The sequence below is a fragment of the Nannobrachium achirus genome (assembly GCF_963921795.1).
Source record: "Nannobrachium achirus genome assembly, chromosome: 20".
NCBI classification, from domain to species: domain Eukaryota; kingdom Metazoa; phylum Chordata; class Actinopteri; order Myctophiformes; family Myctophidae; genus Nannobrachium; species Nannobrachium achirus.
The window spans coordinates 11,683,961-11,702,138 of record NC_137827.1 but is presented as its reverse complement, the minus strand read 5'-3'; the positions used below and the strand labels follow the sequence as shown (position 1 = coordinate 11,702,138).

Genomic DNA, 18,178 nt, shown 5'->3' with positions numbered 1-18,178 from the left:
TGGCACCTTGACAGAGCGCAGTCTAGTTTCTTGTTTTGATGCAGGGCCGGATCTAGGCATAGGCAAGGGGGGGCAATGCCCCCGTATTTGCCCTGTCTGCCCCACCAAACATGATGGCATGCAAAAATCTAAAATTTCAAAAAATATTAAGCTATTTGAAATGTTATGCTACAACTAGGTAGATCGATAGATAAACTGATAAGATATTAGAGAGAGAGAGAGAGAGAGAGATAGGTGCAAGACCTGTTGTTTGTATTGCGTGTTATAGGTGTGCCAAAATGCTTAGTTTTCTATGCATTTTGGGTGTTTTAGGGGGTTTGTCCCCCCATTTTTCCAGCCTCATTTCTTCCTGCCCCACCTAGTGCTAAAGGCTAGATCCGGCCATGCTCTCTTGGAAAGGTTATTGGTAGAGTCGGGGCATCATTACGTCATCGTATACGTCATGACAAGCCGGGTGTCCTATATACGGTCGTCCAACTGTCTAATTGCATCACCAGATGGATATAATTTCAAAATAACATGACTATGATAACCTGCATAACCTAACAGTTTGTCCTTTGTTTCATTGTGTTTCTATAGTAGATCGAAAGGCCAATTACAAAATGGAAGGTCTTGGAAAGTCCTTGAAAAACCTACGGGCGCTCTCTGCCTTGCTATCTCCTAACGACGACGAGGATGATTATCAAAGTGCGGCTCCTTCTGCGCGCTTGGGTCCAGGACACATAGGACCTCCGACCACGACCAGGAAAGAGGTGACGGCTGCGCGCGAGAAGAACACCAAAGACATCTGGAGAGAGGAAGAGGTGGCAGAGGGCCCCCGTCACGAGGACCTTGCTGACCCCCGGCCTCAGCCCGACTACGAGATCGTCCTGAAGCAGAGCGTGGGGACCGAGGACGTGTTCCTGGGCGTGAGCGGCAAGGACCCGTCGTCCGCGTGCTGCGAGGCCATGCTGGTGAAGGTCAAACTCCCAGACACCAAAGCAGCAGACGTGGTCTTGGACGTGAGGGAGGCGTTCCTCGACCTGCGGACGCCAAAGTATAAACTGGCGCTCCATCTTCCCCATGCGGTGCACGCCCGAGAGGGAAAGGCCCGCTTCTACGGTGAAAAGGAGGAACTGGAGGTCACGCTGTTCATAAACCGTACCGACATTTTTAAGTAACATTAATTACCCGCGGCAGCAAAGTACCCAGTTAAGTGTTTCTGTCAGCATCCTTGGTGACGTCACCACCAACATGTGTTACCTGATATAAATAACACTGGGCAAACAGATACACCGGACGCAGAGCGCACACTGCTGGCACACAAGTAGGCCATACATGGCCATTGGCCACGAGTGCGCAAGATGCAATTTGGCACCTCGACAGAGTGCAGTCTAGTTAGTGTGGTTTCCCCGCAGGGCAACCAGACTATTGTTCTTGGTGTTTTTACCACCTGATTTAACCCTTCACCCAATCATACATCACGATACCTTGATATTATGATGTCATCCTTTTCCCCCTCTCTGATTGGCTCCCAATTAGAGTCAACGGCTACCACACTTGCAATTTCCAATTGCATCTTTCTAGTTACATTGTTATACTGTACATTCCATTATTCCATTTCTTTTTCTACACCTAGGCCCGAAAGGGGCTGGTGTTTAGTCATTTGAACTGTTCTGTTGAGCTGTTCAGCCTGGACAACCTGACCAGCGGATGTCAGAAACCAAATGAGAATGTGAATCTGCTGCCTGTGCTAGAGGCCACTGAGCCAAACAAAGTATCATAGTGGGCGTCTTTGTTTTTTCACGGCTCTGAAAAAGGTGGTCATATATAAGTGTCTGTCTGGGCATAATCTCACAAACTGCTGGACTAATCAATGCCACATTTCTCGTGCACACTGTTACTAGGCTGACCTAGTTACCTATTACTGTGGTTGCTATAGGCAACACACTATAGTTATTGCCCAACTTTATAGAGTGATCCCCCAAAAACTTTATAGAGTAACCCAAAAGTTTGCCAGACTACTCCTCCCACAGTTTGGGCGGCACACACTCAGTGGGGTCATTTATGTCAAATCGACCGGCTTCTTCTGGAATGCGTGTGCTTGCATTTTGGGATACGTTGTTGTTGAATGTATTCATGAATTCTTTTTCCGCATTGACTTGAATGGGAAAACGCAAAAGCGGCAACCACACTTGCAATTTCTCAAAATTGCATCTTTCTAGTTTTTGATCATTTGTTCCATTCTTTTTATCTTTTTAAAAATCACATTGTATGCTGCTGGTGCAAACCAAGTCTTGCTATAGTCAGGGCTTGGAAGGTGGTTATCGACCAGAGGACCCCAACAGAGGACCCCAACAATACTTTTAGTATAGGGTCCCCAACAACCTTGGGCTGGCACTGGTTGGCACTTACAACCTGGCGGAAAACCCAGCCCAACTCTAACCCTAACCTCAGTAAAACTACGCCTAAACCTAACCTTAACCCTAACTCTAACCTCAGTAAAGCTATGCCTAAACCTAAACTCACACCTAAACCTAACCCTATCCACCTTCGGGGTAATTAGATGTCTGACTTAGAGTATGGGCAGTCGGACTTATGTGCAGAACCCACCTACCCGGGATGCCTATATATAGGATACAGCTCAGGCTAGGGTTTAAATTCCAAGGATGGCTGAGGGGTTACTGTATGTGAGGTGTGTTGTCTGTCTCTGTATGTCAGTACTCTGTTATGCTGTGTTACATGTAAGTAGTACTGTGTTATGCTGCCCCCAGATCCTGTGGCCTCGGCCCTGTATGTATGGCTACTCTGTCTGTGTGTCTTAACAGGTCCTTGCATGGTCGGAGCTGTGATGCGGATTTGGAGTATCTTACATGGACAACATCCACCTGCAACTCCCCTAACCACTAGAACATGCACCACTGATCTGACATTCACACCTCATGATGTGCTTGGCACGCATGGAAGGGTTAACCATTCAATCAGGGAAAGCATCTGTGTCATTTGTTTTTTTTATTGTTTTACTTTGGACATTCAAAGAAGAAGATACTGTGCTATGAGCTTGTAGATCTGCTATTTTCGAAAGATCTTGAAACATTTTTAACTAAAATAATTGCTTCTGGGGGTCCCTGAAACAAAATATTTTGAGATAATTTCAAGGACTCTCAAAACTATCAGGGTTACCTGTAAGGACCATTTGGACCCCTTCAAGGAACCCTATCCTTTTGATGTTTTATCTGTACATTGCTTTGTTTTGTGCATATTGTCAGTCAGTCAGTCAGTCAGTCAATCAATCAATCAATCAATCAATCAATCAATCAAAGTAAAGCTTGTAGATCTGCTATTTTCAATAGGCTATTTGTGTAGCCAACACATTTGAAAACTTGAAATGGGACATTCTGCCTATTAGTACCGACGATTGATTCATTGATTAGTTTATTTTCGTGTCCTGCACACAGAGTGCCCCACCCTCATGGGTTTATAAGACACCATTTTCAAGTTTACAGCATGTTTTACAATATAGTCATACATTAAGTTACACAGAATTAAACAAAGTGTTTTGTCTTCTCTCCCAAGCTTGACCAATACAATCTGACACAATAAATGCTCCTTTGGCAAAACATATCTGAAGTTTTTCATAATTGTCTAACTCAAGGAAATCATCACAGATGGAAGACATCTTGTTAACAAATACCTCTCTTATATCAACATATTTAGGCCAATAAAACTAAAAGTGAACCTTTCAATTTCACCAAGTTCACAAAAGATCTCTCCTGAGTGGCATTAAACCTGCCTGTCTCAAAGGCTAATGTTCCAGACGTCTTTGTGCACACAGAGATCATTGTCTTTTACTTAAATATACTTCACATAAGGTTTCTACAGTGTATATGTCCTTTATGAGATAATAAGTCCGCAACTTGGGTTTATAAGTTACCAAATATCACTACGCCACTTTTCTTTATCTGGAAAAAATTGTAGGCCTATTTCTAATTATCTGAAGAACATCACATATAGTAGCTTGTTTTGGCAAATAAAAAACAAACCATTAGAATAGAATAAAGATCTCAATTCATTTGTCCAGGGTTGACCAGATCTAAGATCCCAGTTAAAAATATTATAGTAATAGTACTCTTTTAACCAATACTTTCGTACTTTCACTCAAGTCCATTTTGAATTATTGACGTTTACTTAAAGCTGAACTTGCAGTTTAAACACTACTATTCAATAGTATACAGTGCACACCGTTGTTATTTCAATTCATTATTTATTTTTTGTCCAAATGACGGACAGCTTTTAGGTTGTTTTCTTGCTAAATGAACAATTTAGGCATAACCGGAAGTTATTTTCATGAAGATAGAATTTTTTTTAATCAAAATTGACCCAGTTTTCACGATTTTATCGAATATTTTCGCATTTCCTTACTGGCCCCCTTTCAGGACCTTATTCTGGCACGCCATTTCCTGTCTATGTGAAGATGACGTCAGCGTAGGTTTCTGTGCAGCAGGTGGCGCTGCTCTATGCTATGGCACCACTGCTCAGGCTCAGCTCTGTTGCACAACACTGACTCTTCTTGTTCCGGGTTAGAGTTTGTTTACCATGCGGGAGGTGCTGGAGCTTTGTCGTGGGCAAAACAATTCATTTCAGTGAACACACGCAATGATCAGTGTGAAAAGAACTGCTGGATAGGCACAGGAGGATGACATGTCTGGATCCAGTCGGTCGACGATCCTTCTGCAGCCGTTCACAAACTTGGATCTGTCAGTAGGCTTTGGCTTGTTTACGCTATCATCTGTTAGCATTAATTAGCATTTTACATCCGAGACTTTATTTTTATACTATCTCAATTGTATTGGGGGTAACATAGCTCTGGTCCATAGCGTTAGTGGAGTTCTCCCTAACGCTATGTTCCTCTACCTCCGTATTCCTTGGCAAAACCGGAAAACCCCGCCGTCTGGTCCGAAAATAACAAAAACTGTTTCGCCCCTCATCAAACCAAAGGTATCGGTGGACAGTTGAAAGTTTACTCTACTTAGTGGACGCGGGCTGAGCCCCCCACCACACGATTAAAATACATTTCTAGGGCAAAATGAAAAATATTCCACCGGATGGAGACTCCATTTCTTCTCGTTTTTCACTATTTGTCGTCGCCATCAAGGTGCCAACTCACTACTGCCGCGCAGGTCAGAGGACCGAATTACACTGAGCATTAGTCTCACTGGGTGTTATTCAACTCTGCGACGTTGGAAGCGCTGTTTCGTAAAAACCTGGAAGAGCGTCTCCATCCGGTGGAATATTTTTCATTTTGCCCTAGAAATGTATTTTAATCGTGTGGTGGGGGGCTCAGACCTCGTCCACTAAGTAGAGTAAGCTTTCAACTGTCCACTGATACCTTTGGTTTGATGAGGGGCGAAACAGTTTTTGTTATTTTTGGACCAGACGGCGGGGTGTTCCGGTTTTGCCAAGGAATACGGAGGTAGAGGAACATAGCGTTAGGGAGAACTCCACTAACGCTATGGACCAGAGCTAGGGGTAACAATGCTATTTGTTCCAAAAGCTTTATACTCTATATAAAATGGCAACATGCGGCATACTGTAACTCTTTTACACAATGCTGTAGGCCTACCCCCTCCAACTATATGTCCCCCCTTTTCAACCGTTTTTATTTTTGACACTTGCTTTGGCAATGTAAATGTATGTTTTCTCATGCCAATAAAGCTCCTTTTGAATGCTATAGTAATTTGGATGAAAACAAGGATACCTGTAGGCAGTGATAATTTAATACATTACTGATTTTGTGGCAGCTTACTGGACTGATGAGGGAGGCTACTGCATTGTAGAATTACATTTATAGTAGACGTCCAGAATTCAATATCTACTTGAGTAAAAGTACGAAAGTGTTGGCATAAAAATGTACTTATAGTCCAAAGGTAAAAGTTCAACATGTTTGAAAATGGCAATCTACATGCTTATCGGTTATTTTGGGGACCATATATTTATTGGTGTCAGGCATAATCGCCTATAACATTTTCGCCAGGTCTTTTCGCGGGGCACTTTTGCCGTGGAGGAGAGTCTTTTCACCTACCTGTCTGAGCCATTTCGCCTACCCTCAATTCTGCTGTCAGACTGTCCATGTTTTCATATTATCTCTTTGTCATTTAAATATTAGAGTGACTGTGACAGTGGTGTTACATGTCAAACCTACACACGGCTATCCTATGCACTCCATAGTAATCACACAAATACAGAGCTATTGGAATCAGGTGCGCCCAAATAATGAATTAATCCATGTCCCGATACTATACATTCTTTGGTGCAGTATTGAACAGTATTGTAAAATGAACAGTATTGTAGGCCTATATTGTTTTAACATTAGGCTATACAACATATATAGGCTATTAGCCTATATAGGTCTATATAAGATATGCTACACCTAAATAGCCTATAGAATCAACCTTGCCTGTCAACAGGCATAAAAAACTATTTTGCCATTTTTTAGGAATAAAATGTGATGTAAATAATAAATGTCAAGTAAACTGTTAGATTCACTTGACACCACTGTCACAGTCACTATAATATTTAAATGACAAAGAGATAATTTGCAAACATGGACAGTCTGACAGCAGAATTGAGAGTAGGCGAAATGGCTCAGACAGGTAGGTGAAAAGACTCTCCTCCAAGGCGAAAATGCCAGGCGAAAGGACCAAATGCGTGTAGGCGAATATGTTATAGGCGAAAGTGCTGGTGACCTATTTATTATATTAGATTTAGTACACCTACAACTCTATAATATTACAGTGGGGAGATATAATGCTGGAACTATCGTGGTAGATTAATAATTACATTCTCTCATTGAGTAAACATATAGCGGTAGCCGCAAATTGCAACACTAGATTTTTTTTATAATCGGATGAATCTAGGGTTGCAATACCTCCCATAGGCAGCCAATGCATCAAAACAGTTTTTTGCTATCTGATTGTATTAAACAACTTCAAACTCACCAATATTGTGGCTCTATGGAAAGCTTGGAATTTACTCTTTCTATCTGCAAAGTGTTTGTTTCAGAAAAATCCACATTAGACATGTTATGAGTTACTTTCTATCCAAGAAATTTGGTTCAGGTGATAATATTTTCTAAGTCCTGGAGTTTGGAAGCGCTCGTGGAAAATCCCTCAACGGTCCTGTGACCACCTGGTTCTAAATGTCACATTATGCAGGAGGGGGACATGGCGTTATAGAAGACAAGCGCTTCCGAAGTTCAACACTTAGAAAATAAACCATGTCTGCTCGGATTTCTTGACAGAAAATAAATCATAACAATTATACGGTGGATTCTTCAGAAAAAAAACACTTTGCAGATAGCAAGAGTAAATTCCAAGCTTTCCATAGAGCCGCAATATTGGTGAGTTTGACGTCGTTTAATACAATCAGATAGCAAAATAACGTTTTGATGCATTGGCTGCCTATGGGAGGTATTGCAACCCTAGATTCATCAGATTATAAAAAAATCTAGTGTTGCAATTTGCGGCTAATATAGCGGGACAAACAAGTAGCCTACTACCCCAACCATAGTGGTGAAACTCCATTCATTGAATCTTTGACATGCTATTTCTTTGACATGCTATTTTTTTACAACAGATACTGATAGTTTGAATATATTCCATATATTCACAGAAACATGCCTGCTGCTGAGTGGAGAATTGCAGACCTTCAGAATGCTGCCGAAGGATTGTCTTCATGCCATTTGCAAAAGATGATGAGGACAACAGAAGCACATATTGACATCCTTCATTCCACGAGAACCCATCAATAAAATGTTTTACATTTGGCAGATTATACTTGTGTTGTTTAATCTTTAGATAAGAAACTTTGTTAATGCATTTTGACAACCTGATCACAAATACTGTAGGTGAAGGGGATTCAATTTAGATAGATCAACACATGCATATCTATGTGCAAGCAATAGATGACAAATTAAAATGGTGTTGGGTTGCATGCTTAATCTCCAATTGTTTTGCCATTGTATTATCAATCCATATGGCCATATGCTGTTAAATATATAGATGTCATATAGTATTTTGTATCCTTATAGTAACAATGTTTTTCTTAGCATCTAAGCAAGGAAACATGAATACAGTAAATTAAATTAAATAATTTTATTTGCCACTTCATCAAAGGAGTTATCATTTGTAGGTTTTGACTGATTAAGAGTTTATTAGAAGGTTGCATGGAGGTGGCTCCTGGAAGAAGAATCCATGCTCCATCCAGGAAACGGAGGATGTCAACAGGTCTCTGGGAGGTTCTAGAAGGGTTCACTCCCCCTGCATCTACAGTCGTGGTCCAAGTTTGACAGCGTCCTGAAATAAAATAAAAAAAGGAGTAGTTCACCCTCAAAATGACTTGTTTTCTATTGATTACTCACACCATGAAGACTTGAATTACATTTTTATTTGTCGCATTCCAACAACAAAAAATGTATTCGAGTCAAATCAAATTATCGTCTTAGGAATGCAACAACAAAAAACATATTATTGAATTCAAGTCTCCATGGTGTGAGTAATCAATAGAAAACAAGTCATTTTGGCGGTGAACTTTTAAGTAAAACATGTGATTGTGAGTTACTTTTTTCCAACCACTGCTGGTGTAAATCATAGACTGTATGGTGTAAATACACAACAGCCAATCTCCCTGTAATGCCAGATGTCGGCCACGAGGGGCCGCTGCTCTCCGTGTAACCACTGGGTTACGTAGTGAGAGAGAATGAGGTGCGCCATATTGGCCGCCAGTGTGTGTGTGTGAGCGAGTCAGTCTCCATCTCATACATGTTTCCTCCTTCGGGAGATTGATTTTTTTCCCGTGTAAATAACTCTTCTCACCGCCAAACTGCGAGCTGAAACAACCGCCACCATGGAGGCCGTCAAATCCTTTAACCTCGAGGTTTGTTGGGAACGCACTGGGGTGTTTTAAAGCCGGAGAACTGGGGGTCGGGTTGTGTTGTGTCGAGGTTGGGGTTTTTGCGCTGCCGTTAGCATTAGCACGAAGCTAAAGCTAGCAGAGAAGAGAACGAAGGGAGAGAAGGGCAGGCTAGGATCAATGTACCAAGGACACGACCGTGACGTCACATACAACCGACACGGGTTTTTCTCCAGGCCATTATGTATTATTTTGTGTCTTTATGTCCTAATTTAGATTAGATATCTGAGGCTCAGAAAAAAATGGACGTATTTATTTCCAATACTTAATTTCTACTTTACTAGGCCCTACGTCTCGGATCCAAATATTGTACTTTTACCCCATTAGATGTATTTGAAAATTTGAGTTACTTGTTTGATTATGATGATCATTACAATACATTTATCCACTTAAGCGCTATGTTTCTTCCATTTGAAAATAGCCGATCTGCAAGTCTGTGTCGCTGTGAGCTTGTAGATTTTATTTGAAAACGTGAAATCGAACGTTCTTTGGTACTTGACTTCAAGTACATTTTAATGCCAATACTTTTCTACTTTTACTCAAGTACATTTTTTTACAGAGTATTTTTCTACATTGCAGTGTTGATATACTTTTGGTATTTGGTAACAACAAATGTGGGTATTTTTTTCCGCCACCGAGTTGTTTCCAAAGCGTAACGCCGGCGCTCCTTTGTGACGCAGTGTACGCATCCTTGGCGTCCTTGTAAGGGGGGCGACAGTCAGGCCGCAGTTAACAGTTAACCGGTGGTCTGACTGACTGACGTTAAATAAACGGTGCTTTTTAATGCCTGGCTCAAACCGTTACTAAGCAACACGCACCCTGCCGTGCACGTGTTGGACATGTCTTTATTAATATGCCAACATTTTAACGTTTGTTTCCCCATTTCTTCCCCCCGCAAACGTGTTTTAGAAAACGGTAGATCTGCAAGCCCACAAAGGCGTTGCATCGCAACGCTCTGTGGGCTTGTAGCCTAGTAGAATAATAACCCAGGCATTAAGATAGGGCAGTATGTGGCTAAACGACACAAATAATAAGCCCTTAATATCTGCAGTGCACTGCCTTTGGTGTAAAGTAACTAAGTACATTTACTTACGTAACATTTTTAGGTGTTTTATTTTGTACTTAAACTTTTGCTACTCTAAGTACATTTTGATGCCAATACTTTTGTTCTTTTACTCATAATACATTTTGAATTCTGGACTTTTACTTGTAACAAGAGTATTTCCCGCATTGCAGCATTGATAATTTTACTCCTGATAAATCCTGTTTAAAATAAAACAAATAAATAAAAAAGATACTTTTTCCACCACTGCAAATAATAAGCAAGTAAAGCAACCATCAACATTTGGCTAAGAAGCTAGCTAAAAGTTAAAGCTAGCTAAACCGCCTTGGTAAGGTTGGTTGTTGATATTATTTAGCTAGTTGGCTAATTTCTCTTCCTACAGGACATATTTCTACTACTCGTAGAAATAATGATCTTTTACAGATCTTTTAAACAGCAACATACATGACTCCCTACTGATATAAGGTCAGGTGTACTGTATACTGCATCTGGTGTGTGTATACATGTTATTACCATGGCTATTACGCATTCATCCATATATGCGTTGGAAGATTCAGCTAACTTAGCTAGCTAGTTAGCAACTGCTAACCTACTGTTGTACCACACACACACACACACACACACACACACACACACACACACACACACACACACACACACACACCATCATCATTCTGCATTGAGAGACCTGATCCTAAAATGTTGAAGTGGTTTAATCAGGCTTAAAAAGAAAAAAATGCATTCTGGGAATATGTTATGGGCTCTTTGGGATGCAACACTGAATTATATTTTTTGTTATTCAGTGTTTATTATAACCAGGGTTCCCATGGTCATGAAATTCCTGGAAATATTTTGAAATTAGAAAAATATTTTTCCAGTACTGGAAAAGTTTTGGAATTGATCAAGGGTCCTGGAAGGTCCTGGAAAAAATAGATATGCATTGTCTTTGGTTATTGATTTTGTTAATACCTCTAAAATGACAAATTAAAAATTGGCCAAATTGTCAAATATTAGAGTCAGAAATTGTGAAAATAAGCTATTTTCACAATAGAACCGTGTTATACAAAATTCTTCAACTCTTAGTGCTCGTCAGGGTGGGGGGTCCCCAGTTAAAACATGATTATTTCGGGGGTCACAGCCTGAAAAGGTTGAGAACCACTGGCACTGGTATACACTAACACTACCTGTCTTTGTGCATTGCGCATAGGAGTAAGCGACTCGTTATTGAGCTGAATTATTGTTATATTGTCCCGGAAATCGGGTTAAATATTCTGGAAAAGTTTTGGAAATTAATTGGTAAAAATGTGTGGGAACCCTGTATAACTCAAAATGTCTCCAGACGCGGGAGGTGGTACGGTAAAGGAGACAGGATATTACAGTATCTCACTGATTCATTGGACACCAAGAGCCTTGGAAGTGAACCGTCTGGCCTCAGGCTCTGTCTGGTCTGGTGCAGAACAGCACACTAAAGGCCCATTCCCACTGTGCCAGATAACAGATATCTGGAGATATTTCTCCAGATATGTTTCCATGCAAAGTGGATGGTAGATACAGATAAAAAAAAATCTACCACAGATATTTGCCACAGATACTTTTATCTGTGGCAAATATTTTTTTTATCTGTATCTACCATCCTCTTTGCATTGAAAAATATCTGGAGAAATATCTCCAGATATCTGTTATCTGGCCCAGTGGGAATGGGCCTTAAGGGATGAGACACTATGAAAATATCATGTCATGATTGTTGTGAGTGACCTAAATAATTGTGATTCTTTTAAAATATCAGCCCGATAATCAAAATATCCCCAACATCCATTATTCTGAGGCGGAACATTTGCCCCAAAATAGTAGATCTACAAGCTCACAACGCGTCGTATTTGCAACACGTGAATATCAAGTATGTATTTCCAGGTCCGTTTTACCAATTATAGAGGGTTTAAGTGGTACCGGATATGCAGTTTGGCAAATAAAAGGTGAATTGATCCCAGTGCATGAGGGAGGATAATTAAATCTCCACGATACGATTATTGTGAGTGTTTTTTATCATGATAATAACAATCGTCCCCATCTACTAAGGATGCATGGGACGATAATCGTTAAAAAAACAAACAAAAAAGCTCACAATAATCATAGCTTGGAGATTTTAGTTTATCGTGAAATTGTCCTCCATCACACCATACACGCAGCAGTACCACTCAAACCCTCTGTACTTGGATAAAACAACGCTTTTGGTACGATCTTTATTTCCCTACACAAATCGACTCGCCAAAATAGCACATCTACAAGCTCACAACGCTTTGCAACGCATTGTGAGCTTTTAGATCTGATATTTGCAATTTGATGCAATTAATGGGTAAAAAAAGTACACAAGGCAAAGTGGCGTTCTATGCCTTTCTTTAAATAAAAGAACGCAGAGGACTTTGCTGTGTAAACAATTAAACAAAGTCTGTAGCAAAACAAGTTCTTCATGCCAAGGCAGCTGCCGTTAAAGCCGTTTTGTAAAGGATTCACAAATCATATTCTCTAGTCTCAGACAATACACGTGTTGACAATAAAACAGAAATAGAAACGCTGATTGGTCTTGATAGGGGCCCGATTCATACTCCACTTTTAGAGACAAATTTATTTTAGTTAGGCTCTGTCTAATTTACAATATGATTCATTCAGAGGTTTGGAATGACCCGCCATTAATTAGTCTGTTTGGTGCCACCGAGATTTTGAGATTCCCAGAACCGAAATACATTCGGCTCTAGTGGAGTGTGAATCGGCCCTATTACAGAGGCGCTGCCGGTCAGCGTATCAAATACGATATTGGATATATATATATCCGTAATCAAAATCCTGTGCATTGTCACATGCATTCATTGTCACATCAAATTGGTAACAAAACCACTGTTTTGTAAATCAACTTCAAAGTTCTGGAAAATGAATGACAAGAAAACCTTGTAATGGCCTGACTATAATCTTGAAATCACATTTGAAATATTTGTATAATCACTCTTAGACTTTGTCAGTATTGTTTCAGCCCTTGATTCTCTCTCTCTCTCTCTCTCTCTCTCACACACACACACACACACACACACACACACACACACACACACACACACACACACACACACACACACACACACACACACACACGTGCACACACACACAAACACACAAACTATAAAAGATCGATGACTGAGATGTTTTCATTTGTGTCCTCTTCCAGCTGTACTCTCTGAATGAGTACAAACCTCCCATCTCCAAGGCCAAGATGACAAACATCACCAAGTCGGGAATCAAAGCTATGAAAGTAAGTATGTTCAGGTGAAGAATGAGACACTAGCAGGCTAAACATTTTTGTAGTGACAAAATAATCGGTTTGAAAAGAGAGATGAGAGAGATCCTTGCCTGGATAATAAATCTAAATCACTTTTAAAATATTCTTCACATATTATCCAAAACTAGAGATGTGCCGATTGATCTGTGAGTTTTCTCGATCGGCCGATTATGCCTCTATCGGCTTTGATCCGTATCGGCTTTGCCGATCTACAAGCTTAGATCAGCTATTTTCACAATATTTATCTGTGGGACTGAATGTAACCTCAGCTTCAATTCCTTCAAGTTGAATTGGATACTAAAGGACCTCAGCCTGCAATCTCCTAAAGTTTATACTTAATATACAATATCAATGTTTTGTTAGAAGAATCATTAGATATATAAATGCTGGTCCAGTAACACAATAAATAGAAGAATCTATTGATTTGATGCTGTGATCGGGAATATCTGTATCGATTCGGCAGATACTAATTCCAGTTGATCAGTGATTGGTATTGGACCCAAAAATTGCAATCGAAGCATCTCTATCCTAAACCACTATGCAGAAAGATAAAAGTCAGTCCCTTTCTCATTCAAGACATGCAAATATAACATTAAAATGATAAGCCCATAAAGGATATCCAAAACCTTTTTTTGTGTTAATCTGCTGTCATATATGGGATTTGATTCATTCAGATAAGACATTTTACGCACAGACTGCCTTTATGTCTGGTTTGAACCTTTTTCTGGTTCAAACCAGATGTGGTACATTTAGAGCAGATGTACACCATTGCCAATTTTGATGAACTGAAATAAAAGTCTCTTATCTCGTCAGTGGCACACAGGACAAAGACATATATCTTGTTTATCTCGTCATGTGGCAGTCAATGAGTTGATAGTAGGGGTGTAACGATATAGTAACTGAATCAGAAAATCATTTTTAATTTGCAATGATCTATATCGATATGCAAAAGCAAATATCGTACCCTTTGGCTCTGTGTATCGTTTTACAATGCAAAAAAACGGTATCGAATCGTTTTGCAAAGCAAATAATCGATTGTTAGGAAACTAAGTATTTGTGCCTTGTATTTAGCCATTTTAAGAGGGAAAATGTAAAAGAAGGGTCTAATTACTTTTCCATTCCATATAGCTACTCTTGGTCTATGGATAAATGTGTGTAATCTCTGTACTCATGTCAAGGTGCAGGTTTGTCCATTTGTTGTAATATAATGTCCATGTATTTGCTAAATGATCACAGTGTTTACTTATTTATATCCATAATAATAGATTTTCCCCTTAAAAACCTGCTCTATTGACACGTTTCACACAGATTTAATGTCTTGCTAAATGCTAAATAGTTACTATATCGAGTTTAAATCATTGAATCGAATCGTATCGCCATGAATGAACCAAATCCATGTATCGTATTGTCAACCATGTACGTATCGTGATGCGTATCGTATTGTTAAAACTATATCGTTACACCCCTTGTTGATAGGGTAATACTTTTCTGTTTTAAGAGTTTGTGACACTTGAGCCACCGTGGTTACCCATATGAAGGAACACCATCCATCTATTTTCAATGTGGTGGGCAGTCTGCCAACAATCTGTACTCATGACTTATTTGTGGTGCTAGACTAGCCTAGTTGATCTGATATAGCAGCTTTTCAACATCCTGTAGGCTTCATATGTAATGTCATCCTGTTTAAAAGACTAAACAGAACATGGAAAACTGATATGACATATTATGTTATTATCATGTAGCACTTTAACCACATGTTAACCGCAAAACCTTTGGTGTAGACTAGAGGTAACTACTAGAGAGCCGAGTATAGAGCCGTGGAGTACCTCGGTCAACTAAGTATATAGGGATAAGAAGGTGCTTGTACATTACCTTGTTAGTGTTGCTTTGCTCAAAGTTAACCAGTGAATAAAATTCAGCAGCTCAGGCTTTTTTTCCTCGGCTGAAAACATCATACCAAAAGCGCTTTCCAGGCTGCAGGGTGCAGGGCGCCCGAGTTGGAAAATATTTAAAAAAATGTCAAGCAGGGAAAAGCGCCTCACTTGCACATGCAAGTGCAAGGTAAAGGGCATCGCAACACCAAGCTGCTGGAGTTTACAAAAACGCTCCCGTTATACAGGTATAAGCAATCTCAAAAGGTGTTGCGCTCAGGAAGAAACATTTTGGCGGACACGGGGCCTAACATCCTTGCATAGGATAATTAAATGTTCTACAGAACAGGACAAACAACAGTAACATTTTATTCCCTATATAAAGTCTGGGGAGAATATAGTGTCACTAACGAGTGACATACTGGCATCTGATATTAGTGAATAAACAAATATGCAATGAATAGTGTCATCATCAGACACCTCTGTTATGGCCTTAAATCTATTACCTGTATGTCCTTACCTGGGGTTCAAGCCTAGGCCCCCTGTGTGAGCGCTGTCATTTTTACCGTTGAGCTGAGACAGAAAGCCCATTTGGGCAGAGGACGTTTTCTCGCTTCCGAGTTTCATGCAAAACTCTTTGTCGGCAGTTGTGGTCCTAACTAATTGCAGGATATACATTTCTCATTGTAGGAAGACCCAACTACCACCACAAGTTGTGTTCATTATTGTATTTACGCTTCCATGCAAATTGGTCAAAATAACAATTTATTTGCTAGATATGTTGTGGATTGCAGCTTTATTGCTAAGTGCTTTGATTGTAATAATGTTTACCCTGTAGAGCGGAGGTGAAAGAAAAAAAAAAACATTATGAGTTGCAGTTTCCCAACTTGTGTATTTCAATAAGATTTAAAACCCTGACATAGCTCAGATAAAATGGTTGTGTGCCTGTTGAGGACAAACTCATTTCAAAGACATGTTGCAGCAGAAAAAAAACACTATTCATCCTTATTGGAATCCTAAATATTGCAAAATCATCGGATTCGGACCTCAACATATCAAATGTATTGTTGTAGATGCAAAAAGAAATATGTCCAATTTGTTAACATGGTACACTAAAACAGAAGCCACTATCCATTTTCTGTTCTCTGTGGCCTAAAATTGGCATACAACAAAAAAAAGAAGAAAATTCTCAGTGTTCCCCAAAGATTTGTAAGTGTTTTTGCAGCTGTTGTGTGAAGAGTGTGAAATGTGAATGCGACTGGAGGCAGCTGTGTTGGCAACGTTACTCACTTAGGACACCTGTTTGTATCTAGTCCCTGATAAATATGAAAATCCCGAGCCTTCCTATTCTGGGGGCCAATATTTGGCCAAAATACTCACGTTATGAGCTTGTAGATCTGCTATCTTCAGCCAAGATATTTATGGGACCCCAGTCAACTAACTATATACAATATGTGGTTTCATGTCTATAGGAAATACTAGGAGATCAAGAGATTACATTCAAGAGTTTTAAACATAAATTCATTGTTGTTGAATATTGTCCTTTAAGTCAGCATTAGCATTGCTCTAATTTCTCTTAAGTTGACTGTTTGCTGCAAAACAAACCTAGGTTTCTAATAAGCTGGACCTATGAAAAGACAGTCAGAATGACTGATAAATGGTCTCAACAACACTATCACTGGTCACGTCCACTTGAACGTCTTGTTCGACAACCGATTGAAAGGCAAAATCTCATAGCAGTCTTTCTCGGAGATGCTTGATGGGTTCGGGGGGTGGTCTTGAGATCAGTTCAGATCAAAGATTCACGGCGAGACAAATACTTTGAGAGCATTGTGGAGGAGAATAAGAACACAGTGTGAACTACGGCGTCTCAAAATGTCTGTAGCCGGCCGACATCTCGGGGAATTAAGCGCGTTGAACAGAGTCTTATCTGCTATAGGCCGATGTATCCTTACATTTTAAACACTGCAACAACCAATCATTGTAATTACTCCATGTATACTAGGATAGGCATTCATAAGCTTTCAGCTTCAGCCTATTGCTTTTGATCACCTGTAACAATGAATAAGTGGATGTATGACCTGATAAATGTATGTGAGTGATCAAATAAACTAAACTAAACTATGTTTTAGATATGTTGGCTATGTCAGGAGCATGGCCATGTTGGTTAAAAGAATCAAGAAATAAGTTTAGAAAAAAGGGAGTCGTTAAGTAAACTGTTGACCATGTGAAATGTTTCGTCTCATTGTGAATCCTACCCAAACAGGACAGCATTCAAATGAATAGAATCATACATCTTTTTGATTCTTTTGAGTCACCAGCATCTTTGCAGCCTTGTTGTAAATCTTTGATATGAACCAAGCTAATTTCTTTGCTTTTTAGTAGAAGCGTTCTTGCCACTAACACTAGTTTACGCAGGACTGCAGCCCTTGGAGATCGATCCACGACGATACCACAGACTTAACGATTAATTTAACCCAATTAAGACATGGAACGCATTATTACACATTGATACTTTAACCATTATTTTATGCTTTAACTTTAAAAAAAAATAGCAGATACACAAGCTCACAGGGCGGCTGCAAGCTTGTAGATCTGCTATTTTTGATGAATCGTGAACATACATACCAGATTCTATAATCTATACATGTCTTCTAAATCCTTCTTCTAAATTGGTGGTTCTCAAACTTTTTCACGTTAAGGACCCCCCAAAAGTACAAGTATTTGGCAATGGACCCCCATCTCAAAATATGTTGTTCCAGGGACCCCACAGAAGCAAATAGGCCTATTTGAGTTACAAATGTTTGCTCATAAAGATATATATCCACAAGTTTCCGCGGGAGTTTACTGGAGACTATCAGGACCAAACTTCCGGGTTTAACAGCAGACATACAAGCTCACGTCGTGTCGCAGATGCAACCCGTTGTGAGCTTGTAAATCGGCGGCGGAACCTCGGTGCAGACGTTTGCG

The 18,178-nt window shown here is 39.9% G+C and overlaps 2 protein-coding genes across 2 annotated transcripts in view; both read left to right on the top strand.

Moving 5' to 3' along the window:
- Window positions 1–602: 602 nt before the first annotated feature.
- Window positions 603–1,160, top strand: LOC308305931 (dynein axonemal assembly factor 6-like; the record flags this gene model as incomplete). The annotated part of the gene is made up of 1 exon (XM_080750828.1): window positions 603–1,160. One exon carries the CDS (start codon window positions 603–605, stop codon window positions 1,158–1,160), a length of 558 nt encoding a protein of 185 aa, XP_080606954.1.
- Window positions 1,161–8,776: 7,616 nt separating this feature from the next.
- Window positions 8,777–18,178, top strand: part of scaf8 (SR-related CTD-associated factor 8) — a 63,860-nt gene continuing 54,458 nt past the window's right edge. The window contains 2 exon segments of the mRNA XM_080751460.1: window positions 8,777–8,913; window positions 13,227–13,310. Coding sequence (XP_080607586.1) covers window positions 8,884–8,913; window positions 13,227–13,310 — 114 coding nt within the window. The 5' untranslated portion in view covers window positions 8,777–8,883.